Source organism: Limulus polyphemus, unplaced genomic scaffold (genome assembly GCF_000517525.1).
Source record: "Limulus polyphemus unplaced genomic scaffold, Limulus_polyphemus-2.1.2 Scaffold596, whole genome shotgun sequence".
In the NCBI taxonomy this organism is placed as follows: domain Eukaryota; kingdom Metazoa; phylum Arthropoda; class Merostomata; order Xiphosura; family Limulidae; genus Limulus; species Limulus polyphemus.
This window is the reverse complement of record NW_013666206.1, coordinates 125,004-151,597: the sequence shown is the minus strand read 5'-3', so window position 1 is coordinate 151,597 and position 26,594 is coordinate 125,004. Positions and strand designations below refer to the sequence as shown.

Genomic DNA, 26,594 nt, shown 5'->3' with positions numbered 1-26,594 from the left:
GATCTAAATCACCTATTAACAATAATTGTAATTTATCTATCCTTATATGTATATATGTGTGTATGTATTTGTATATATATGTATATATATATATATATATACGTAATACCATTCAGTAATAAAACTATACACGTAAGATGACTACTACAGCTCTAATGTTAATATCTTGCTTCTACTTCCTTAGGGTTATCTCTATGTATTTATCACATCCATATTTTCATATTTATAACTAGGTGGAGTATCCATTCCCTGGACGGAAGCTAAGTAAATTCATGATTAACGAAAGGTTATCCTAGGACATGAAAAAAACACACCCATAAAAACTGCAAAACATAAAACTGAAAATTTGTATGTGCACCCGCATGGACCTAATGAACCTCCATACCAATTTTGATGAGGATCCATCCAAACCCCATGAAGTAGTTACATGGACATACAACAGACAGTACTATTTATATAGATTCTATGCATTATTGGATGATTATTAGAGCACTACTGAATGTTAGATTATTGTTGTGAAGTATATCACAAAATAAGTGTTGAACTTATGTGACACAAAAATCAGTCTCTTTAGCCATGTGGAATATATAGGATGGCCCAGAAAAAATGGCCGAAACATCGTTATTTGCATTATGCAATACTCTTGTTTCCATATAATATGTATATACATATATTGTCTACAGGCGTTTAAATGTATCGATGTATGTATACCACACATAAAAACTACTCTCACACACACATATATATATATATATATACACACACACACACATAAAAATTCATATATATCGAACATTCGCAACGCTGACAGACAATATTCAGGATCTTATAGAAAGATGCATTGAAGTCAAAGGTCTATCTCTTGAACATTTACTATTCAGGAGGCCAAAATGTTCAGTAAGTTACTCGGTGAATAAACTATTATTAGTATAGGTTTCGGTCAGGATTTTATTGGGCCGCGTAAACTACCTAAATATGCTATGTTTTTTAAGACAGAATTTAAGATTGAGACAGGCCAGTGAAGCTTTTGATATTTGCGGATTTTTATATTGAAAATAAACGAGTCAATCATTGAATTTTTAAAACAGAAGTAAAGCTGATACGTTATATCCACACGTTATCGTTTTTCTGATAGAACTCCTAAATTATAAAAATTATCATTTGAGTTTTAATACTAATCTTATAGATCATTGTCTCAGGCCAGTAAAGCTACTTTGTTATTAGTAAGAAACATTGTATAAGAACCTCTTCATTACGAAAAATGTGAAAATGAATAAATGAATTATTACAGGCCTGAACAGGTTTTACAATAAAGTTTTCAAAATGTTACTCTCATAAAACTACGTGATTTTATCCAACCAATGACCAAACTAAAGCATGCCAATAAAACTATCAGTAAAGTTTTGTTTAGGTTAATGTTAAACATATTAAATCATCATACTAATCTTACAGGATGTCACTGTATTGTGTATGATAGTACATTTGGGAATGATTTTGGAATGTTTACTTCACCCAACTGGCCTGTTCCTTACGAAGATAACATTGACTGTGTGTTATATAAGTTTCAAGCTCAGGAAGACGAAATCGTGGAGATCAATTTCACCGAGTTTGACGTTCAAAAATCTAATTTAGAGTAAGTATCGATATCCAAAATTGAAAAAGTTATTTCTTGAATGTATTTTTTAAATGTACACTGTGCCTATGATATTGATTCTTTAACAAATTAATATATTTCAAGAAAATGTTTTGTTTCGATGGTATGACTTTGCAACACCTAAAAGATACAAATATTAGATTATATGAACTGCCATGTATGAAAAAAAAGTGCTTAAATTAATTCTCTTATTGTTATAATGTTTTCACCTACCGTAAGAGGTATTTACTCTTACTGATCATAAGAGTGAGAACTAGAGTATTTTACATTAAGATATTTATTATTCTTAAAAGGAATCTGAGAGAGACTTCTAAGTGGGTGAGATCCAGGCGCTATTGCATGTTAGATTAAGGTATTTACAAACACTACGGAAAACTACTCTTTTTTTTTTCCTGAGTGTAAAGGGACTAGTGTTAGTGTTTTCTAAATTTGGTGCTCACTAATAACGGAAAAAATATTTTTTGTTCAGATAAGGACAAAACTCATTTATTCTACATTAGTGTTTTCATTAACCCTAGGAGAAACCTATTTTTCAGTGGGGGATGACTAGCAATAGTGCTTTTGTGATATTAACAAACCTAAGTAGAAACGTTTCTTCTCAACTGTGGAAAAAGATTAGCGTTAGTGTGCTCTGTAGTAAGGTTTTCACTAACCCAAAATAAGCCTTACTTCTTCTGTGAAGGAAGAATATTGTTTTACTGTTTCCTGAAATAAATGTTTTTCTTTATCGTTTACAAAAGCCCACTAATCTTTGGAAATATTTGGCCAAAAATTTTGAATATTTCTTTGCTAAATTTTTATTAGAGATATTTTTGGTAAGGTAAATTTTGATTTACTTCTAGCCTGTAAGTTATAATTTCTTTCAACTTCTACATACTTCAAATGTATGTCTAAACTAAGCCTAAAACATTTCAATAAACAAGATTTTCTTCCTCAAAGGGCTAGACTCCTAATATTGTGTTTCTTTAATAAAATTTAAAAAAAAATTATAAAGTACAAAAGATAAAAGCGGTAAAGTCTCGTGCATAAAAATATTTGCAATATAGTTGCAGCAGTGTTCAAAGTAGCGTCAAGGAATGTCACAGAAGAGCCCTGAGGCCATGAAGGGGAAAAGGTCTTGCAAAGGCTCATAAAATAAAGCATTAATGTGTTCATGTGTACTAGTTTTTTGTCCCTTGAGTCTGTAATTATTTGAAAATACTTTATAAGCAAACTGTAAGTTTCTCCTCATATTCAAAAAAGATTTATATTAAATATTGTATTAAACTAAAACAGACCATTTAAAAGTATAACGAGTTTTATTCCCGTAATATCATATAAAAAACAAAACAATTCAAATTCTAAACTATGAAATTTGATATGAACATGCATATAGTGAAAAAATAACTGTTATATAAGAATATGATTTACAATTCATGGTCTGTCCAAGTGGAAAATGCGACACCACTTGCACCAAGATCCAGCAATCATAGATCAAAACGACAAACTTAAACCATTTGCATTATATTAGCATTCTTGGCGGAATGTGAAAAAGTGGTAAAAATATTTTTGTGTGTGTATCTGATCTAGTAATAATATTTCGAATTACGAAGTTTCACATGTTTTTAAATAATACATGTACTCAACTCTCTGGTGTACGCGTATCTATGTCCAATAAGCAGCAGTTTATCTTAGAAAATGCCACGTAGAATAATTAGTGGATGTACCCAAATTGTGTCTTCTACGATTTTGTATTTTTTGCCATTAAACAAATATTCCTTAGGTCTGTGATCTTGGGAACCCCACAAAGCTCCACGAAAGATGCGCGTGAACATTTATTTGTCCAAGGATACAAACTAATTTATGTACTTAATGCAAATACAAGCTTGTTCAATGCAGTTAGAGGAATTGTTTAATATGTATGATTGCTTAACTTAATCAAGCTAAAGAGTGTTACAGGTCCAGCATGACTTTCTTCTGACGCAGCAGGCGAATTTTAAGCATCTTGAAATTAAACTCAAAATAATATAGTTTTTTTCTCTCTTTTTTTCTTTGCTACTGACAGTGTGAACACACTTTTACATAAATGTAATTACCTAACAAAACAAACGTACTTACTTTCTAAGACGACCATGTGAATTTGACAGCAGCCCATATTCCTACAAAACAACGAAATTAACATTTGGTTTTATAACGCACCAGAAAAGTAGTGTTAAAAATTTCAATAATAGTGAGTTGTCAACCAGATGAAAATATGTAAAAGCAATTACCTCAGAACTCTTCTTAAGCTCAAAACGAAATATAGAAGCGAGTCACGAACAAATGATTAAGCTGGAAATGATAGAAATCTGAATTCACCAGCCCTTTAAATTATTCAGAAACAAAATAAACCAATCGTGTCTAGATTTATAAATAACAGATTTGTAATTAAGTGTTAGTTTCAGAAACAAAATTAAACGATAATCCTAAAAAAATAGGAATCGAATCCTAGCACCCGCCACTACAAAGAGAGCAGCAGGTTAGCAACCGAAAGGTAAGATATAAGTTTGGATAATTGGTAATTAGTATGTAAGTAAGAAAAAAAATGTAGCTAATTAATGATTAGACTTAGGTGATCCTAAGGCTGCTAACACTGCCATCGAAAGACTCTCTTGTTTAGAAACTAACAGAAATTTTCTTTGTTGAATTTCACGAAAAGCTATCAGCGTTAAGCGTTCCCCATTTAGAAGTGATAAACTAGAGAAAACGCAGCTAATCAACACCACCAACCGCCAGTTCTTGCCCTATTCTTTACTAACGAAAAGTGGAATTCAAAATCACTTTATAACGTACCCACGACTGAAAGAGTCAGCTTGTTCGGTAACGAATTCGAACCCGATACAAGCAGATTGTGAGTTCTGTGCCGTAACCACCGTGCCACTACTAGTGGTTTCATAAACAAACTAAATGAATGTTTCTTCAACATGGTAACCAACTGAAATATTATTTTGTTATACAAATTAAAGTTAAAACATACCGCTGAAATGAATGTCTTTTGTTATAGAGAACAACCAATAAGATACATTTTCAGTTTCACCCGACCTTGAGCTTGAAGAATACGAGGTGAGTAAAATTCCATATCAAATTTTACATTGTAGTTATATTTGATATACCTTTCGTTCCACAGAAAATGAACGTGTTTCTTTTTCTTATTGTAGTTATTGTGATAAACAATATTATCACTCAATTCTCGTCAGCACTTTGAAATATTAAAACATCATTGGGCAGCAAACCTACCATTCTCAATTTAGATAGATTTATAGACAAAATGATTCACTTTGAGTATTTTGAGTTCAATCACAAGCGTCCAAAAGAAATCGATAATCCTGCTTAATTATGCAATATATATTTCTGTTTTGTTTTTGTTTTGAGTAATCAGAATTTCGAAACTCTACATGAATCTGCTTAACTTGAACCATAGGTGCCATCTAGGAGATTACGTGAGGTTATTTCTTCACTTAAAGGAATCTGCTGTTGATCAGAAAACACAAGCAAACTCAGTACTGTGTGGGAAGATGGGAGATATTATCCAGACTCATTACTCCTCTGCTTCTGCTCTTATATTCGAATTCCACACAGACTGGAAAATTGGCAACAACACCGGATTTCGAGGAACTTACCGTTTCCTCAACAAAAGTAAATAGATATAGACTATAAATAGTTTGAATTATATTGAAATGTATTCATGTATCATACCTTATGTAGTGACTAAGATACTTTTGTAATTTTGTACTTTCGTTGGTGATCTCTCTTTTGAATTATCTTGCGAAAACAATTCAATGTCCAGTATCCGATAACAAACTAGTTTCTTTATTTCTTAACACTTTTACAAGCTTGAACACTGGTAGTTTGTAAGCCACGTTTACAAATTACGCTATCGGCAAATACACTAGCCTAATTAACTAAATTTACTTATATAACTACACGACTGAAAGAAAAAGGACTAACTGATTCAATCTATCGGCTAGAAAAACTATCGAAACAATATTAGTCTCTTATGATGCTTCACTGAACCTCGTATTTATTATCTATCCTCGAATTTACAAGAAAACCTCACATCAGAAGGTTTAGAATTTTCGAAGCAGTCGTCCAATACATGATCGTTTTAAAGAACACATTCGTGCGACTGCAAATTCTAACAATAAAGAAGCCTCCGCTGAACATTACGTCAACGCACACAGCATAATTAACGAGAACACCTTATCGGATCAAAATTTTTGAGATTTGTGACAACTTTCTTTAAAGAAAATTTAAAGAATCTCTTTTGATTCAATCCAAACACCCTTCCATTAACAGTTACAATACCTGACCCCTGTAATACCATTATTATTATGTATGCTTTTATTTTATTTATTTACTTTATTATTTAATTTTAACATTTACTTTTACGATCTGCGACTCTAACGTGATCAACAATACATTTATCACACTTCACCGTGCACCGTTCAAATATAATGTAGTTTTTACATTCTTTTCGGTTACTATTATATAAAATCTGTTTAGCAACCTGTGACATTCATAGACCATTGATAAAGGCGTAAGCCGAGACGTCGGGTAGAATATTTAAACATTTATCTAAAATTGTTTGTCGACTTCATTGAAAATATCACTAACTCCTTAATAAACAAATCACATGGTGAAAGCACCTTTATAATAATATTCTAATTATCTTTCATTGTTTGTTTATTGTCAAGAACAACATTAGAAAATGGGTTATGTGTGCTCTGCAGGTTTCGAAACCTCATTTTTAGCTTTGTAAACCTCAAACGTACCGTTGAGACAAATTTTCTTAGAACAGGTTTTCATCCAATATTGACAAATGAATCATGTCCTTAACAGAGCCAGTTAATTATTCTGTTACAAAATTGAAACTCATTGCAATATTAATTGAATGCATTTTGACCAAAAGATTTTCTCAGGTTTCTTATTTTATTTTATTTTTTTTACATACGTAAATACAAGTAAATTTAACATATGCAGGAAGACCTCAGACAATAATTCTTTAACATATAAATCTAATAACGATACATACTTATATATTGTCTGTGGCTTTGAGTCTACTGTTATTTGTGTCGATTCTTAAAGAAATCCTGTTTTTGTGTTCTAACCAATGATGGTGTGTCTAATAATATTGCTAACAACGTAAAATACATGTTCAATGGCATTGTCGCAAAAAGAGTTTTACTGATACGGATACCTCGGCAAATGTCACAGTCAAAAATGCCCTGAATAATATTCACCGGTGTGAACTTTTACGCCCAGAATCCGAAAACCGTTTTCTTCTATATGATGTTTTCGTAGAGAAATCAGGCCCTAAAGTCGGGACTTTCACCATTAAACATACATATGAAAATCTTCACCTATTAGAAGGTAAACCAGTAGTTTATTTGGCATAATAAATACGTTTTGTACAATCAATTAATTAATTCAATGGAGGTTGAATTTGAACCTTCAAGTTGCTTAAGAAAAAAAAACGTCGGCTTTCACCGCCGGACTAGGATGACTTATTAACTACAAGATGAATGAAATATTCCGTAATCTTCTGCTGATTCTAGGATACGGTTTATTTTTAATCATTTTAACCGACAGACGATCATTTACTGAAAAAAAAAATCGTTTAACGTACCATAATACTTTCCCATTACGCTGGTGATCTAAGAAAAACTACGGAGAAATAAAAAAACTTTCGAACCAGTTAATGATCCTGGCGATGAATTATCGCTATTTGAGTGCTTATCTGAATTTCAAACACTCTTGATGGCCAACTAATTTATGGTGTTTCCTTAATAAATAGCGTACCTAAAATCGAAAAACCGATGAAAAATAGATATATTACTTTATGCGTATATTATCAGAGGAAGTGCAGACCATCTATCTATCCATGTACAATTCTAACATGTTTTTCACCATATTTCTTTGATGATTTAGCGGAACTTAGCTGAGTGATGAAACCTATATTTTTTTTGACACTAGGTTTGTTTCTGAATGATGGAGATCCTCTTTTTGGCACCAAGTGTGACTACCAGTTTTTTAGAAGTAATAAGTCCCAGAGTAAAGGCTATTTCTTTTCACCTCTCTACCCCAGTACCTACCCTCGGAACGTTAATTGTGCCTACCATTTTATGGGAAAGTACAATGAGAGAGTTTCGATACACTTTGAAAAGGTCCGGCTCCAGCCAGGAGACATTAGGTTGGTAATTGTTTTCAGAAATCAATAATGATTACTAAGCATTTTAGACACTGTCTTATTTACTTGTTTAATTGTATATAAATAACTCATGTTGCTAACACAATATAAGTACTTCTGAGCACTTATTCCAGTTGACATCCTTCTTTCATGAGGGTACAAAGTCTCAATGTTCGCGTGGGTTTGTGACATATCATTTACACTATAGATACAGAGTGGTTATAAAGAAAACTTCGAAATTTGAATAAAATGTAGTTTAAAGTGCGGGATTTTGCGAGGATCAATGAGCACTTTTTATATAAAAGATGTATCGACTTCATTTAGAGGTAGGCTTGATATGCTTATTTGCAATGATAAAAAAACATATTGAACAGATTCAGTGATAATTCATGAGACACACTGTAGTACGTCTAAGTTTTCCTGAATGTAATTTATGATTCTCGACAGTTTTGTCTTTTCGTGGAATTTATCTCCACTAGGACATAATAATTTTAATGACATAAACATTTTAATTTATGAATTTTTTTTATTGTTATTACCCTGTAGCATTATCACTAATTTCTATTTATAACTTCCTTTGAAAGTTATGGTTCATAGTTGTTCAAATGTTGGACACTTTAATCTTCTCTTTCAGCTGATGAGTATTTTTAACATTTTTATGAAAAATGGTGAGCTAACATTCATAAAAATACGGATATTAAAACATCTCATAATTGGCTGAGTACTTAGAAACATGTAGGAAAAGTCTGATGAAATGTTTTATTGAGTAACATATATAAAAGATTGTTTTATAATTTTGAACAAAATAAATTAAAGAGGTTTGGTCTTCAACTTTTTGATGTAAAAATGTCACTCATGAGAGAAAAAGAATTAAAAATTGGCACTTGAAGAGTACGTTTTAAAATCTATCCGATAAATTTCCTTTTATAACTAAAATAACAATCCACTAAAATATTTCTTTATGTCAGTTCGAAGAAAAGTAATCTCGCAAAAGTAGATGCACATTAAGTTTCTTTCCGGTGAATTAACTTCAAACTTCATAAAAGAAAACTTCACAGTGGAGAACGAGGGATAGTTTCTGTTTCTTTCTACGTCAGATTCTCTCGGAAATGTATACTGGCAACGATACATCAAAAACTGTATATGAAATTGAATCTGCGGATTGTAAAAGCTCACATATTGGAGAGACAAACAAGCAGTTTTTCACCAGTTTGGACACATGTCTAAATATCTGAACACAGCCATTCCTTGGAAATTCTAAACAGAGAGAGAATAATATAAACAGATGTAAAATAAAAGAAGCACTTTTAACAGAAAAAATAAATCCTAAATATCACCAGTGTAAATGTGTTCCGCTATATCTATTTTGATTATTCTCTTCTGGACATCTTAACAAGTAATTTCATACTTAGGCTTCACCAATAAAAAATTATAGATTTCACATAATTGATCGTTAGATGATGTGTAATTTAATTTTGTTATAAATTAACTAAATTCTTTTTCATTCATGTAAATTAATAATGCCTTAAAGATTACAATGAGATTACAATGAAACAAATATTTTGTTTAATTTATTCTCCTTGGACGGTAAAGTCGATATTCAATATCGCTGGGATAACTCAAGTTAATTTAGAAATTTGTTTAAAAATATTTGTTATAATTGTTTGATATATCGGTTATGATGCACACTTGCTTTTCTTCAGCATAAATTTATTTTGTGTAAGTCATGTGATGATGATAATAGGTTAACCTAGTGAAACGTCATGAAATAAAACGAAATATTTGTTTCGCAAATCTATACAATCTTCAAAATTATTTACAAAGGGCACTTTCTCATTTTTAATATGAATAAATCTCTGTTTCGAGGTTATTTTATAAAGAAAGATAAAGTTGTAGTCAGTATGACGTCATACTATGGGAACGAAGTCAGTGTGAGATATCTGTATTATTCGAATTAATGATAGAATGTTTTGTTAAAACTTAGAAGCTAAACTTGATATTTTCTCCATACTAACACTAATTTTATCACAGTTGGCTAGGCTATTAATATATTTTATTTATTAACAGTAAGGATGAATTAAAGTGAGACCAAATATATCCGTGTTTTTTTTTTTGTTTTACTTTTCGTGAATTTTTTATAAGAGAAAAAACACATAACTAACGTAGAAATCATCTTATCTAGCTGTCTATATAGTGAAGATAAAATTAAAGTGCACGACGGAAAGGATGCCCGGAGCCCTCTGATTGGACAATTATGTAATTACTATGATTTCGTAGATTTTTTATCGACTGGTCCTGACTTGTATGTTGAATTCCACAGCCAGGGTCACTTCTCTGGCCAGGGTTTCAAAGCAGCTTTCGAATTTAAAGAAGAAAACCTTAACGTAGGATTTAATCTTCCATCGACAGGTAAAACAATCAACTAGGAACAGTAGTATGTTAATTATTTACAGATTGAAAAAAAACATTTAGCTCCAAATTTTATTTACTACTTCTTAATCTTTTTTGTTAAATTTCGTCCTTTCATTTCTTAACTTACTTCATCTTTTTTTTGTCTATCCGTTATTTCTTTAAGTTAGTAGTTCACTATTTTTATAAGAGTATGCTCAAGCACTCTCTGAGATGTAACTGCAATAGTCCACAATGTTAATATACTAAAACTTTCAACGTTTGCCTATCTTGTCTCTTTTACCATCCCGGAATAGTAGCTTGAGTAGCGTAATTGTGTTTATCTTTTTATCACATGAAGACCATCCAGGAATAGTAGCTTGAGTAGCGTAATTGTGTTTATCTTTTTATCACATGAAGAAAAGGAAAATCCTTTATATTATTATCTGTGGGAAAAAATACTATTGGTAAAAGTAAAATAACTACCTTTTGTTTTTCTGACAAGATGATGCAGGTGATATTTATAGTTCCTATAAATATCATCCTGTTTTAAGTACTTTATTCGTTTAATTTCCAAAACAAAGACTGAACTCCTTTGATTCTATATTCTCTCCTCCAAATGTAAGATAGTATTTCACATCTAAAATGTATTTGAACCAACATAAACTAAAATGCAAATTAACAACTTGGGAGCGTGAATTCTGATTTCTAAGAAAACAAAATGAAAATAAAATAAGCTCAACCAGCACGCATTACATTTTCTTTTTCAAGCGTTGAAAAAATATTTTATTATTTGTATAGAGTTTGGTTCAAATAACTTGTTTCGAAGATTTTATATGAACTATTGAAGTGAATAGAATATTGAAACGTATATAGTATGCTTATATGAAATATAATTAAATTAACAATATGATACATATATAAATACATGACAATTCACATACGAATTATTTTACAAAATATTCAGTAAAATTGTAATCTAGTTGTCCTTTTTTAGTTATCTCTATTTTTTACCTCTTTATTAGATTTATAAAATGATTTACCGTCTATATATTTATATTTATATGATTCATCATCAATCTATCTATGTATAGATCACTTATTAGTTCTATTTGTCCATCAGTTTATCTGTCCAAGAAATGTTATCTAGTTTTATCCACTTTCTTTTTTTATAGAGCCCCTGAATAACGGTTTGAGGTTGCCAGTTATCGAAGAACGTCGTAAGTATATATGATAGTTTTGAAACTGGCCTGCTTCATTACATTTCTGCAGTTTTGTTATTGATAATGTTGAAACAGCCTAGGAATTTTCAGTGTATCAAGTTTATTTTTGTTTTTTAGTTCGAAAGTTATCATTATATGAGAAGAAGAACAAAGCCAAAGGCGGTTCCAATACATATAAATAACACATACACAAATATACGCGCACAACTAAAGAATGATATACATGTATATAAGAATAAAAGATACCGTTAATACACACCCACTCATATATTTACATAAAGATTTCTGTCATGTGTAGATTCATAATAAAAACATTGTTTTATTTATTTGTTGAATTTCGCGCTGAGCAATCTGAGGACTATCTGCGCCAGACGTCCTTAATTCTGAAGTGATAGACTAAAGACAAGGCAGTTAGTTACTAAAGAATAATGAGAATGGCTGTTACACTATAACTCACCACGGCTGAAAAGGTGAGCATGCTTAGAGTCGGGTTTCGATCCCGCGACCCGCAGATTGCGAGTTGAACGTCCTATCCACCAGGCCAAGCTAGACCCTTCAAAATTGTTTTTTTGAGCGAAAAACTACACAATAAGCTGTCTGGGCGCTGTCTACCGCGCGGAATCAAACCCCCAGGTTCAGCATTGTAAGTCTGAAACTTACCGATGCCTCACTACGAGACAAAACATTGAAATAAATCAGATATCAATAATAGTTGGTAATATGTGTACTTAACATACAGGTTTATCAGAAGAACTTAACTAACAGGAAAACCATGTTTTTATTTATTTTCGTGAATACTGAGCGACTTCAGCTCAAACAAACAAATTAAACATACCTTCAAGTCTCTTGGCATTAGTACTCTCAACAAGGCACATAATGTGATTATGTGATTGTAAGGTTTCCTGGAAGCATAATATGAGGGACACGGAAACATTGCAGACTTGTTAAAAGCTATGTGTATACCTGTATATATATATATATTAGATCCTTACGTTTTCTTGCGAATTTATTAAACAATGTTCATTAAATACATAACATGGTATCAGAAACAAATATGGTGACACACGTACGGAGTGAAACAATTTATCATAAGTACAATATATAAATACAGAAGAAAGTGTACATTGTACAATGCAGTAGTATTTTGTATTTGTTTTATACAGAGCAGTACATCTTGTTTTTATACTAACTACCATAAGATATCAGTGTATGACTGTATACCGTGTTTTAAGTATATACATATTGATTGTTTTTTGTTTTGAATTTCGCGCAAAGCTACACTAGGCCTATCTGCGCTAGCCGTCTTTAATTTAGCAGTGAAAAACTAGAGGGAAGGCCACCAGCCACCACCAACCCTTGGGCTACTCTTTTACCAACGAATGGTGGGATTAACTGCACTTTATAACGCCCTTGTGGCTGAAAGGGCGAGCATGTTTGGAGGAACGGAGATTCGAATCAGCGACTTTCAGAATGCGAGTCGAGCGCCCTAACCACCTGGGTATGCCGGGCCCATATATTAAACCATATATTATTAAGAATTATACAAAACTTTTGGTGAGGTAATAATGAATACTGTAATATGTTATGTTATAAATAAATTGTGTGAAAGTTAGGATTTCTGTGTTATTTATCATAGTATCCACGCCCACATTTTTTTAAAAGTTCATAACCCCAAACAAAGAACGGGTGCCACAGCTTGAATCTTATAAAAAGGTTTGGGCTTTCTACATTGAGAGCTTATAGTGTTAAAACTATTAGTATCTGCTTCAGTTTCCATACAGTTCCTAATGAAACACGAAATTTCACTTCAATTTTGTCACATAGAGTAGTCATGCCAATGCAGAAGTTTGATTTCTACGAGGGTGTCATATGGTTTCTGTTAAGGAGCCGCAACTGTACTTTTACAGATATTACGCTGATGTGTCACTTCTGATTGGCTGGGTGATAGTCATTCACAGTATACGCTTTCAACCTCTTATCTGGTGCAGTCTATTTACGTACAATAGCATTTTACATTAATTTTATTGACTGTTTCCATTAGTATTTCCGGTATTGTTTATATATAGCAAACTAGGGGCACAAGCTCAAGAGTAAAATTTTATTCCAATTGACAACACGAGCGGTTTTTCAGCATTAAAGAAAACAGCTTTCAATTAGAAAGATTTTTTTCGTTTTTGAAATAGTTGAAAATCATTATATAGAGCCACAAATGATGAACTATAATTAAATATTTAACATAAACTAATAATAACTCCTAAAGCCAAACTTTAAAATGTTTGTATACATCAAAAATGCTTTTACTTCGAAAACTGGCATTTCTCTTCTTGGTGTTTAATAAAAGAGAAGGAAAACTAAGTTATGAACTAAGTTATTTTAAAACATTAACGAATTGAGAATATACCAGAATTTGAAAATAAGGTTTTTGTAGCTATTACCAGTTTTAATTGATTATTTATGTATCGTTTATTTTTACTAATGTTTAATTTTGAAATATATATATTTGTTTCAGTTATAACGCTAAGATCCGGGGTTTGGTTCTCCGCGATGGACAAAGTGTAGGAAGCCCATTTGCATATTTGCAATAAGAAAGCAACGGCAACGTTTGTTTTGTTTAAAAGTTTGCGCAAAGCTACAGGAGGGCTATCTGCGCTAGCCGTCCCTAATTTAGCAGTGTAAGACTAGAGGAAAGGCGGCTAGTCATCACCGCCAACTCTAGGCCTTCTCTTTCCCCAACGAATAGTGGGATTGACCGTCACTTTATAACGCCTCCACGGCTAAAAGGGCGAGCATGTTTGGTGGAATGGGGAATTTCTGGATCTCAACTTCAACTCTACATGCAGTACATGAGCTAATGGCCAGGTCAGAGGTTCTTAGTGTTCAAGCTGAGCAATCCATAGTTGAGAGCTGCTAATTAGAAGGAGGGCAAGTAATCAGCAACACCCACCGTCTATGTAGTTAAAGAAGAACCATGTGTATTAAAAATCTGTGCAGTGCGCAGGTCCTTGTAGCAGACAGCAATGATAGACAACCGTTATAATCTTAGCGTTACTGTTGGACACTACAGCAACAGAGAAAAAAGTAGACCTAGTGCAGTATTAATAGTTATAATCTTAGCGTTACTGTTGGACACTACAGCAACAGAGAAAAATAAGTAGACCTAGTGCAGTATTAATAGTTATAAAATTGCAGAATCTAAGTAAATTGACCCAATTTCATTTATTGTATTTTCGAAATAATTCGATATTAATTTAAAAGATTATAAGTAATTATGAAGAATATTAATTGGACAATAATTAATAATTCCAAGAACCTGTTAGCTGTAATTATTCTCTATTTCCAGGAACGGTTGTTTGATTTGTGGTTAAGAGCAAAGCTATACAAAAAGCTATTTGTACTCTGCCCACTGCGAGTATCGAAAGCCTAATTTTAGCGTAATAAGCCATCAAACCTGTCACTGAGCCACAGGGAAGTGTTTAACTATCAAGCTGAATTATATAAACTTTGTTTAACTGTTTTTTTTCCTTATTTGGAAAAGCTTTTTCTTTCGAGATATATTCACATGTGCATGATATACTATGTCAACTTGTATGCATTTTTTTGCGAACAGGAGAGGAATAAAAAACAAGCTGCTACATAATGTGAAAGGAGACAGAAATTCATATAAGCTGAATGCTCGCTGCATTTTAGGTTCACTATGGTAATAATATATCTAAGTGCACGCAAACAATATTTAAATATGTTCTAAATTTTATACAATATATATATATATATATATGCTATAAACAACGTTGCAAATTGATCATGTCTTCATCGGAAAAAAATTCAGTGTATTAAAGAAGCAAATATGCTGTGGAATAAAAATATTGACCAAAACTTTATACGACCCAAACTAACATTTCGTATTTCGGATCTTTCGAACAGTAAAGTATTAATACCTTAGTTTCGTGATATATGAAAATAATTACATTTTCTTATTCTATGTACATTTTTAATTAGTTATGGATCTTAACCTAAAACCATTTCGTATATAGAGGAATTAAAAATAAAATTGCCTGTTTTAGTTTGCGATGGTACGTTTAGCAGCAATGTATACAATCGATACACATTTTAAATATATTATTGAAATAGCTTTTATAGCTAGCTATCACACACATCTTCCAGTCCTTGGCTCGCGGCTAATGAGTCCATTTAATCACAGATATAACTCATCCTTATGAGGCATGGCAACATCTTTTTCATTTACATCGCAAGAACTTTAACTGAATGATTTAACATGCATTTTATTTTAAAAATAGGCTTATATTCAAATGCGTGGCACGTAACAACGGAAGTTTTTGTGTTTTCTTGATCACTCTTTCCATAAGCATGTGAAAGTTGTGTAATTTTTGTAGCATCCAAAACTTAAGGTGTTCACATGTTCTGGCATAAATTTGCTTGAGGTAACATATGCAATGTGTAAACACGCTTATGCTTATTCATTTTTTTTTAAGGACAACAACAAATTTCAAAGGGCAAAAAAAATGTATTAGTTTCTTAATTAACTCATGAGAGCCTAAGTTTATGAAGTTAACTCTATTTATTCCACACTGAAAGGAAATTTGTCGAAATACATTTACACCCCAGCTGGTTGTGTATTTGTTTGTTCGTTTTTAAGCACAAATCTGCACAGTGAACTTTGTGTGTTCTGCCCACTTAGATTATCGAAATCTGATTTTTAGCGTTATAAGGTCTTAGAGTCATTGGGGTTCGGTCGTGTATATAGTATAAAAATCGTCTCCAAAACAAATAGGAATAAATTTCTGAAAACGAAACCGTACTTCTTGTTTTTCTACATTGATGATAAGAATAGTACTTTATTTTTTATTTTTTTTACACATGAAAATTCATGTTATTGAATTATAATAGACAGAAAGACGTCAATAAGCACGTAAAACATCAGTTACATGTGTTATAGGTAGTTTCAGTAAAGCTTTTTGGCTGTAATGTATATAATTAGTCTTATAAAAATTACTCTTGATTGTTGACTTAGTGTGTTAATTTTGAGCTAATCCATATATTTTTAGCTTGCTGAGTGTTGTGTGATAATATTCGAATTATGCTAAATACACTCGGCTTTCTTTTTGATCAGACGTTCTTATTAATAGTGAGTATTTGTTACATGAATTAATCTTTACCTTAAAGCTTCAAAAATTAATGCCATTTAAGGTATTTTTTGCACTTATAACTATTTATACCATCGATGACTATGGTCATACTATCGGCTATATATGTATAATTAAACAATATTGTATGACACTCCAATGTTCATTACAACAAGCTTCTGTATAGAAAGGTGAAGTCAATCTTACGCCACACCTCTTGATAAATTTCCATTAGACACTCGTCTGCGGACCAAAAATATAAAAGTCCATTGGAGCTGCACTGGAGACTTAAAAGGTGTGTGAAATGGGATTGCAGTGATTCCATTTCCCTCGACAATCTTTCACACGAAAAACAACAACGAAAACGCTGATTTCTATGAGTAACAGGGAACCTTTAGTTAAGATCAACTTCACATCCTTGTTTATTGTTTTCTTAACGTCACCAAAAGATATGTTCAGCTTCATTGCAATTATATTTCCTGCGCATATCTTTCTCTTTAGCTTTAAAAAATAGTGCTATGTTTTGTACTTTATCAAGATTTGGAGCAAAAGTCTGAAATTATATTCGTGAATTAAAGATACGCGAAACAAAGGACGTTAAGCGTCATTTATCGAAGGAATAGAGTTTGGGAGTAAGAATAATGGTTATCATCAAATAAATTGACTATTAGGTCTTGTGCCATTAGAAGGACATTCACTAAAAGCGTAGCCTAAAAGGTTTTCCTGTTCGGCGAGTTTGATGATTATTCACTGTCATCAAACAGTCTGTTTGAAATACAATCAGACAGATAGAGAGATAGAGTATTACCTTGTAAGTATATTGTAACACTTTTTATATGATATTTTTTCGTTAATATTACTTAGATGAAAACAGGTTTTTTGTAAGAACCCACATAACCATTGCTATATCTTAAACATATAAATTTATAGATGATCTAAGAGCGATGCGTCTTAGAAATCTTGGTTTTAAATTTAAAGTAGTTACTTAAATGAAATATTGGATTGCAAGCAATTCTAACTTGAATTTGTGGGTAATCCCTATTATCCAAAACAGTTTTAATCATTTTCTTTAATTCTATACCATGTTTGCCTTGATATGGAATTTAGTAGTTTTAGAAGTGTTCTAAATATTTCTTAATAATATTATCAATCAAATGTAGAGGAAAGCTTTTTTTTATATGAAATGTTTTATATTTATCACTTCTTCATGAATTACAGAACAAAAAAAACTAATTAATAAGCCCGATCTATAAAATTATAAATTAAATTATTTTTAAATTCTAATGGCAGAAAATTGCCAAAATGAATATATGACCCAATAAATATATTGACTTGTTGTTACACTTACTTTCAAAGCTTTTACTTGAATTGACTGTTTTAGTATATGAAAATGGTATGGTAGATACAGTTTGTTCTTCATTCGTAAATTTAATATTATTATGTTGACTAAGTAATTTTAATATTATTTAATTATTGAATTGTTCGTAAAATTTTACCCTTTGATTTGTTTTCGACCACAAACTCTTGCCTGTTAAATGAGTTAAGCCCAAGTTAAAAGAAAAGCCAGAAATCGTGTATTTTTTATACCTAGGTCTAATTTTAAAACTGTTATATTCTTAAACCGTTTTCAAATGTTTGTTTTAATTTTTATCTACAGATGGCAGTGTTAACTTTTCTCATGTGCCTTCAGTTTTCCTTGTTTGTGGCAACCACAGCTGTTAATGCAGGTAGGAAAAAAAAAGGTTATAATATCTGTCATATAATGATAATTTATTAAGCAATTGTTAAACCAATTATAATAAAGAAATTGAGACATTTATCTCTGACAAAATCAGTATATTTTATCTTTGAATTTATACATTAAAACACACAGACAGAATCAATAAAACCAGTATATTTTTCTCTTCCTGCAATACTTTAATGACAACTAATATCTAAGTATTAAGGTTTTAATGAAAACAAACGTTTTAATCTTATTATATTAAAGCCAGCTTTCTAATACATGCAAATACATCATTGTTTAAGATATAAGTCCCCACTTGTATTACAAGGGAAAATACTATATTTTGTCACTCTACATTAGAAAAACAGCTTCTGTACATAACTAGTCACATAAACTTCACTTCATTTAAGAATACAAATACTATGACAAATTTAAAATCCTTATTCACATATGAAAGTTCTTTAAGCCTGTAGTTGTTGAAATTACACAGCATTAGACCAAGTGCATGAGCTGAGGTTTCCGATTGTTAACTTTTTTTATCAAATCGTTCCTGTTGTTAAACTATTCAAGCAGATATGTGCAGCTGTTCGCAAATTGGATATCAAATCTGACTGTTCCATTTGTTAATTTGTTTTACAACTCAGGCACTGATTAGAACATTTATGGTAAATTTACATCCAATGTAGTTATCTTTTTAATCATACAATCATCTCAGTTATTGTGAATAGAACTAGGCTAACTTCTGCTTTTTCAAATAGTGTTTTATGATCACGTATTCTTACATGATGCTCCTGTTATTTGATGGATTAATAAGACATATAACTGACAACTCACCTTATGTCTGCTGACGTCTAGGTAATCAGTGCTTCTTTAACACACTTTTATCGCACTTACAAATACTTACATGGGCTGTCAAGTGTGTAACAAATTTAATTCAACGGAAACGATAACTCTTGTATAAACATAACTTGAACAACCTTCACGATTAAATTAGCTCTGCCGAAATCGTTTTTATAACCTAAAATAAAATTTAATCTCAACTTAAGTAAGCTTACAATGAAAAAAAAAATTAAACCAAAATGTATCTATTCGTGCACGTGTATAATAAGTTGGTAGGAAGAAATGTGGTAGTAGTTAGAAACTGACCGACAGCTGTAGGACTTGCGTGTTTATGAACAGGAATTATTTTGTCTTGTTTAGACTTCATTCTTCAAACACATTAAATTACTTCTTTTAGTATTTAAGAAAAAACTTTCCTCAAGTAAGGGGTGGAAATGAGGATCTTCTAATTACGGATCCTTTCCATTGATTTTTCATGGGTCATCAAATTTTATAGAAATTCCTCCGTAACTAAACATTTTAAAGTTTCGCATAAAAAAAATCATTCTCTTGATACATGAATGTTGAAAGAAATCGTTTACTTTGTACTGTACACTATAAGTCGTAACAAAATCTACTCATGGGCTCTATTTGTATAAAACGGTGTCCATAGATTCTCCTTCACTGAAACATATCATCTTAGTTTTATTGTTGTGTCCATGAATTACGCAGAAATGATTATATAACTTAAGTTAGCTTTTTACGCTTTCTTTCTCATTTTTAGTGTAGTTTTTTTTTAAATAATAGAAGTTGTTTTAGATTTGGATATGATTCGACTGTTTGGTACTTTTATCTAATTCCAAGAAGATGTATTAATGCTGATAAATACTTTGCCTCCTAATGTTCCAGAGACGTTGCTATCTCACAACGTAAACGAATCTAAAGTTATACAGGAAACGTTGCTTTCTACTGGATTCCTGCGACTTACAATGTTTGATCAATTGAGCTGTCTACTGGGTGAAAAAGGCTCCCCATGTTCTTCAGATATTTTTGTCTTCTAGATGATTGTGTGACAGTTTTTTTTACTGAAGACTTTGCTGCCCATCATAAGTTATGTCACACTTTGTACCGTATACTTGCTATCTATTAACTACTTGCCATTCAGCGTGTGTCGGAGATCTTGCTGTAATAGGGATAATCAAGTGCTTCAGTTTGTTCAGATAAGAGTAGTTCAAGTGTTAGCAGTGAGTGCTGTTGACTAACTGCCTTCCCTTGTGCCTATCAATTCAAAATTAGGGATGGCTATGTACAGATAGCCCTTGTGTAGCTTGGCCCGAAAATGTTAATGTTATTTTTTTTACTGAAAGTAAAGTAAAACAAAAATTAATATAAAATTAAACAATTTAGTTGATGATTTAGTTATTGTGTTCTCCGCTTCGTGTACTAACATTGCAATTTGTGTGTAAAGTAATTATTTTATTTTGTTTATTAAGTACAAAGCTACGCAATGTATTATCTGTGCTCTGTTCTCCGAGGTTATCGAAATTCGATTTTAGGATTATCACCCCTCACGCTTCCTGTTAAATTACTGGGTGTAATATGTTTTATTCAGATTTGAAATGAACCCTCACAGATGCTTTAGTAGTGCTGATGTCTGGAGAATGTTCTAATTGTACCCTAAATACGTAAAATAAATTAGTTGTTTGAAAGTATAGTCCATTCTCAGGTTAGGATTTACAGTGCAGCCGATATTATCATTAGATAAGTTATTGAGTATTTATGTAAATAATTAAACGTTTCCCTTGTTTTTAGTCCACCTGTGACAATTTTATCTTTAAGTCTTTTGTCGAAAGCTATATATGTGCACGTAGAATGTAAATAAGATAATTCAACAAAGAGTTTTTTTTTTAGTTTATTCAAATTATGTTGACAAGCAGTCTAAAATAAAATATTGTTACTATATATTTGTTACCATATGAAAAACCCATCATGACTGGAACGCCACTGTACTGTTATACAAATTAGAAGATGACTTTTAACTCTCTTTCCAAACAAGGATTTGCTTCATACATGAACAAGATGTTCTAAGTATGGCTGTTAACTTGCAAAACAAAAACAAAAAGTGCAAACGCGTTTTCGCATAGCATGGGATAAATTATTGCGTAAATGAATTACGAAATATTCAGTTAGACAAAAAAGTAAATACGTAAATAAGAATTTCAAGCTTGAGTGCTAATATTATACATATTAACCCAGTTGTCAGGAGACATCGCGCCTTGACTGTTACACTTCTCCATTTCAGCTTGGAATTTAATGATAGTTATATTGTATTATGTGTGAAAGCGAAACCTATCTTATTTATTTGAAATCTCTACATTTCGTATTTTATTAAAGGTACAAAAGTGTTGAAGAAACTCACTGTGGTCTAAAAGTTATTTGATAATCAGAAGCCTACTTGTTACGGTTAGCAGCATTTTTTGAACACAAGTTATAAATTTCATTATTTGTGTTGTAAAACTTGAGCTATTTAAAATGGTACAATAACATTATTGTAAATTATTTAGGAAAAAAATAAAGTTGAGTTTCAATTTGAAGTGTACACGTTCACTTATATCAGCAATATAAAGAAAACATTTAACTGATAGCCAACGACATGCCCACGTTCAGCTAACAAATTTTGTCTTGCTTAATAGATACAAAATATACATTTTTGTGTCTGATTAACTCATGATCCTTACATCAGATTTCTAAACAGATTATAAAATCTTAGAAGTAAAACGCAATATTATTAGAAAAAGGGGGATATTTTAGGTCTTCTTTCAACTGTAAGCTGAATCCAATACCAGGTACCCAGTGTAAATAATAACATTTTAATATCACGTCTTCTATTATTTTATGACTGAGGAGTTTGGCACTAGCCTTGACACAGGCGCCCTTCCCTTCAATAATCTCCTGGAGGCTCTAGTTATAAAGTTCACTTGAATTTGATTTAAGTAGCTTCTATCATTTTCACATTATTTTGTGGTCATTATACTTTTATGCTTTCATCTTTTTTTACTCCATTCTACCAGCTGTTCAGTGTGACTTCTGTTCTATCTTTTCCTATCCTCACAGTCTCCATGCTATTTCATTGACAAAAGCACCAGTTTGCCGGAAAGTTGCGTCTTACCAGTTTGGTGGTCCACCTTCTCATTATGACTGGAAATGTATCTTGTTATCAGATGAGACTTCAATTTTCTTACAGGTTTTATGTACGTTCTTTGAACAAAACATGTCTTCGATTTTGTGATGAGGTTTAATGAATTTTTCAGGAGTATTATCATGTGATTATCTATATTGTTACTGGTCAAGTGCATCCTTGCTTGCCTCACATTCTTAATTGGATCACTCAGTTTTTGTTACTGATCATTAAAATACTAAATGCTAATCCCTGTATACGGTTCTTATCCATACAGTCACATCTTTCATGACTGAGCAACATGTTGCTATGATTAGTGTTGGTCTCTGTTCATATGTCCATTTAATGACTTTAGCTGCGTTGGTCAATCCTCAATTTTCTCTTCCTATTCTGCTGCCAATTTTCATTGTGTTTAACATAATGACATTTGCCTTGACCCACTCACTGTTCTTGATTTTTTTCCAGATGATATACCTCCTATACATCTTTCTTGGCCTCACTGACACATGGTTTGACCTATTTCAGTCTTTGTTTTACTACTCATCTACTCACTCTCTCAAGTACTGTATGGTTATGATTTCTCCGAGTAGTGATTGACTAGCTAGAATCCTTTGCCTTGTAGTGATGCTGATGAAAGCAAGTTAAAACTGAAGAATCCCACAAGGTGTTGGGTAGGTTGCTCTCGTTGCTATTCGCATGATTGTATTCTGCTCCATGTGTAACTTCCAATTGCTGATTTTACTACTGCTACACAGAAGTTGGTTCCATACTCCATTCTCCATTGTTCTGAATGCTTCTCTCATCAGACTGAATTTTCTGGACTATAGCATATTCGAGAAAGGTAAGCATTGACACTGATTTCTCTCTCAGATGACTAATATGTACAGTCCATCACAACACCCAAAAAAGTGACAGAGCTCTCATGTGGAACTCTTCTGTCTTAACATCTTAGCATGAAGGGAGAAGTGAGTGTGTAAAATGTGGTAGTGATGATTAATATGTGCAGACATAGTCAATTTGCTGTATATCACAACACTCAGAAAAGTAACAGAGTTTTCATGTGGAACTCTTATGCTTCAGTATATTACCGTGAAGGGAGAAGTGTATGTGGAAGATGTGGTAGCTAACATCCAGTAAGATTTATCTGATAGCATGAATATTTTATTATCTATAGTCTACTGTCACTGGCTTCTTGAAGGCATCCACTGTTTTTATTAGCGTGTGTGAGATGCCTGTAACACTTATATTATCAATATATGTATATGTTCTCATTTAAGAGTTTTCTAATGCATTGGCCAGCTCAGGTGTGTATGTTGAAGAGATCAGAACTCAATGAGGATATTTCTTTCAAGCCAGAGGTAACTTCAAAAAATTCATATCTCCATTTGCCAAATTTCAGTTGACAATACCTAGTGTCTTTCGTAGCCATTATCTATCGTATGGAACTTACAGAGCCTTTACCTTCTTTCCCAATATCATCTTGATTGTATGCTTCATCAAGGTCAAATAGTCAAACTGTGCAATGCTATGATGACTACCCACACACTGCTGGATGTTGTGTGTGACTGCTTCAACATCAGAGATTGTGGATCTTTTTTGCCCTTCTCATATTGGTAGTCAGACAACTTCCCTCCTCCAGGTCTCGTATGAATAATTTTTCTGTTATTTTTCCACGAGTTTTACTCATACAACTGGCAGTGTTATAAGTCGATATCCCTTCAGTGAGTGATGATCTTTGAATGGTACGAACAACACCTCCAATAAGCAACACCTGAGGTCTTTCTCTATTTTCCCGTTTATCATTGATTAATTATTTCAGTTAACTCAGCTTTTTCGTTCACGGAAAGAGTTCTGATTTTGAAGTATCTTACATCATCTAGGTTTAGTGCAGAATCTTTTTGCGTGGATCGAAAAATTAGTCCAGTGTCACTAGCGTTTCAGACTGTGGATCAACTCTCTATTTAATTCTGCGATTCACTTCCTGCCATGTCCATGTTACAAAGGCCTACCCATTTTCCTGTAGATGACTCATATACGTTTGCAAGAAAGTGTTACATTTTTCTTCATTGCTTCTAAGACATTCAACATTTGACACTTTGATATCCTATGGCCCTACCACACGTCCATTTGATACTGTTTTCATATTTTTTTTATCGATTTCCAAAATTGTTTTAGTATACTGAGGTCTGTTGGATCACACTGCTTACAGAAAGTATCCCACATTTCTTGCCTACTTTCATCTCTGTTTTTTATTTTTGAATTCTGAGGTAGCTTTCTTGATTTCTCTACTCTCCTCCTTTGTTACACATTTTGGCTTTAGTGAATGTGTTATTAGTCTTAGTCTTCGTTTTTTAGGTTTTGTTACACTTCTGCTGACTTCCATTTGGGTTTATTGAGTCTACAATACCTACTTTTCTACTGTGGTTAGAGCACTTTACTCGCAGTCTGCAGGCCACGGGTTCGAATCCCATCATAGAACTTGCTCGCCGTTTCCGCCGTGGAGGCGTTATAATGTGACGGTAAATCTTACTATTCGTTGATAAAATGAAGCCCAAGAATTGTTGGTGGGTGGTGTTGAATAGTTGTCTTTTCTCTAGTCTATCACTTATAAAGTAGGGACGGCTCTTTTTTCACCATCCTCCTGCATTTATTAACGATGGTTTTGGATCTTATTCTATATTGAAAGCCTGTAGTGCGAGTGAATTTTTCAATAACTTACTCTTGGGTATATGCATGAGTATAGACCTGTAATCACTGCCTGTTAAAGGCAATAGTTTCCATTTTAACTCAAACAATTAAAAACATGTAAAACAAGGTTGAGTCTTTTGTTGAGTCTGAATCTCCTTTTTTTTTTTCTCGCTATTCTTTGGCGGAGTCTGAGTCTCCCTTTCCAAACATATTTCCTAATTTGCTTCATACTTTTCATGTAACACTAACAACTTGACTGTTGAAACCTCCTGCAAAAGAGACAAAACTTTCAGAAATAAAAAGACAATTACGTTTTCGCGGGGAAATTAACATAGAATTATTCCAACGAAATGAGTCTATAATTACATTTAACTTAATACGTAGTTGTACAAACTGAGTAATATGATATAATATAATACAAGGGTTTTTCTTACATTGAAGATAGATATTTGCTTCACAGTGATCGACCCTAATACTGTTCATATAGACCCTCGATGGGATAGTAGTAAGTTCACAGACTTACAACGCTAAAATCTGGGGTTAGATTTCCCACGGTGGACACAGCAGATAGCACAGTGTGGCTTTATTCTAAAACAAACTGTTCATATATTGAGTAGTAGTGACGATGTTGTGCCACTTTGCCGTATTTCTATTCGTATATTAATGTTTTAACAATTAAGAATAAACCTACTCATTTATTTCTTAGCGTTACTGTTAGACACTACAGCAACAGAGAAAAAAGTAGACCTAGTGCAGTATTAATAGTTATAATCTTAGCGTTACTGTTAGACACTACAGCAACAGAGAAAAAAAGTAGACCTAGTGCAGTATTAATAGGTTAAAAATAAAATTTAATTTAATAGAAAAGCAACATACAATAATTATTAATAATAAGGTATAAAATAAAAGTGTTTGTTTGTTTGTTTGAATTTATGCAGAAAGTTACACAATGGGCTATCTGTGCTGCCCACAACGGGTATCGAAACCCGGTTTCTAGCGTTGTAAGTCCGCAGACATACCGCTGTGCCACTGGGGGGCAAAATAAAAGTGGTTGCTGAAAGCAGGTTGTCATCCCCGTGATCGATGATTCGCAATTAGGGATGGAGTAACGCTACCTCATGTGCGCAGTGATAAACGTGTTGTGACAGTGCTAAACTACATTACACATATTTGTTCAGAAAAGTGTTATTATTAACGTAGCAAAATTAATTATTTTAATAAACTTTAGTTATCCCACTGCGTATTGAATATTTACTTTGGACGACAGCTTGCAATTGATGGTGGGAAATAACTATTTTATTATATCAATTCAAATACTTTATTTGCAAAGCTATAAACGCTAGTACGATTATTAAAATATTTCAAATTTATTTTCCAAGATCGTACTAGCGTTCGAAAATAAATTAGAGGAGTACAAAAAGAAATTAGTTTTATAGCTATAAAAAATGGAAATCCATGATGATTTAACTGTAGTAAAGACTTCATTCAAATGATAAATTTCAGAGAAAAATATTGTAGTGAAAAATGGAAGACCTTTTTAATATGTTTGCATTCTCAGTTTATAATATATATTAT

The 26,594-nt window shown here is 32.2% G+C and overlaps 1 protein-coding gene across 1 annotated transcript in view; it reads left to right on the top strand.

The window, feature by feature from the left end:
* The window catches only part of LOC106459350 (dorsal-ventral patterning tolloid-like protein 1), a 74,154-nt gene that overhangs the window by 4,578 nt on the left and 42,982 nt on the right, over window positions 1-26,594 (top strand). The window contains exons 2-6 of the mRNA XM_022385825.1: window positions 4,677-4,735; window positions 5,094-5,308; window positions 7,646-7,862; window positions 10,042-10,268; window positions 11,423-11,467. Coding sequence (XP_022241533.1) covers window positions 4,677-4,735; window positions 5,094-5,308; window positions 7,646-7,862; window positions 10,042-10,268; window positions 11,423-11,467 — 763 coding nt within the window. The remainder of the gene's footprint in view (window positions 1-4,676; window positions 4,736-5,093; window positions 5,309-7,645; window positions 7,863-10,041; window positions 10,269-11,422; window positions 11,468-26,594) is intronic.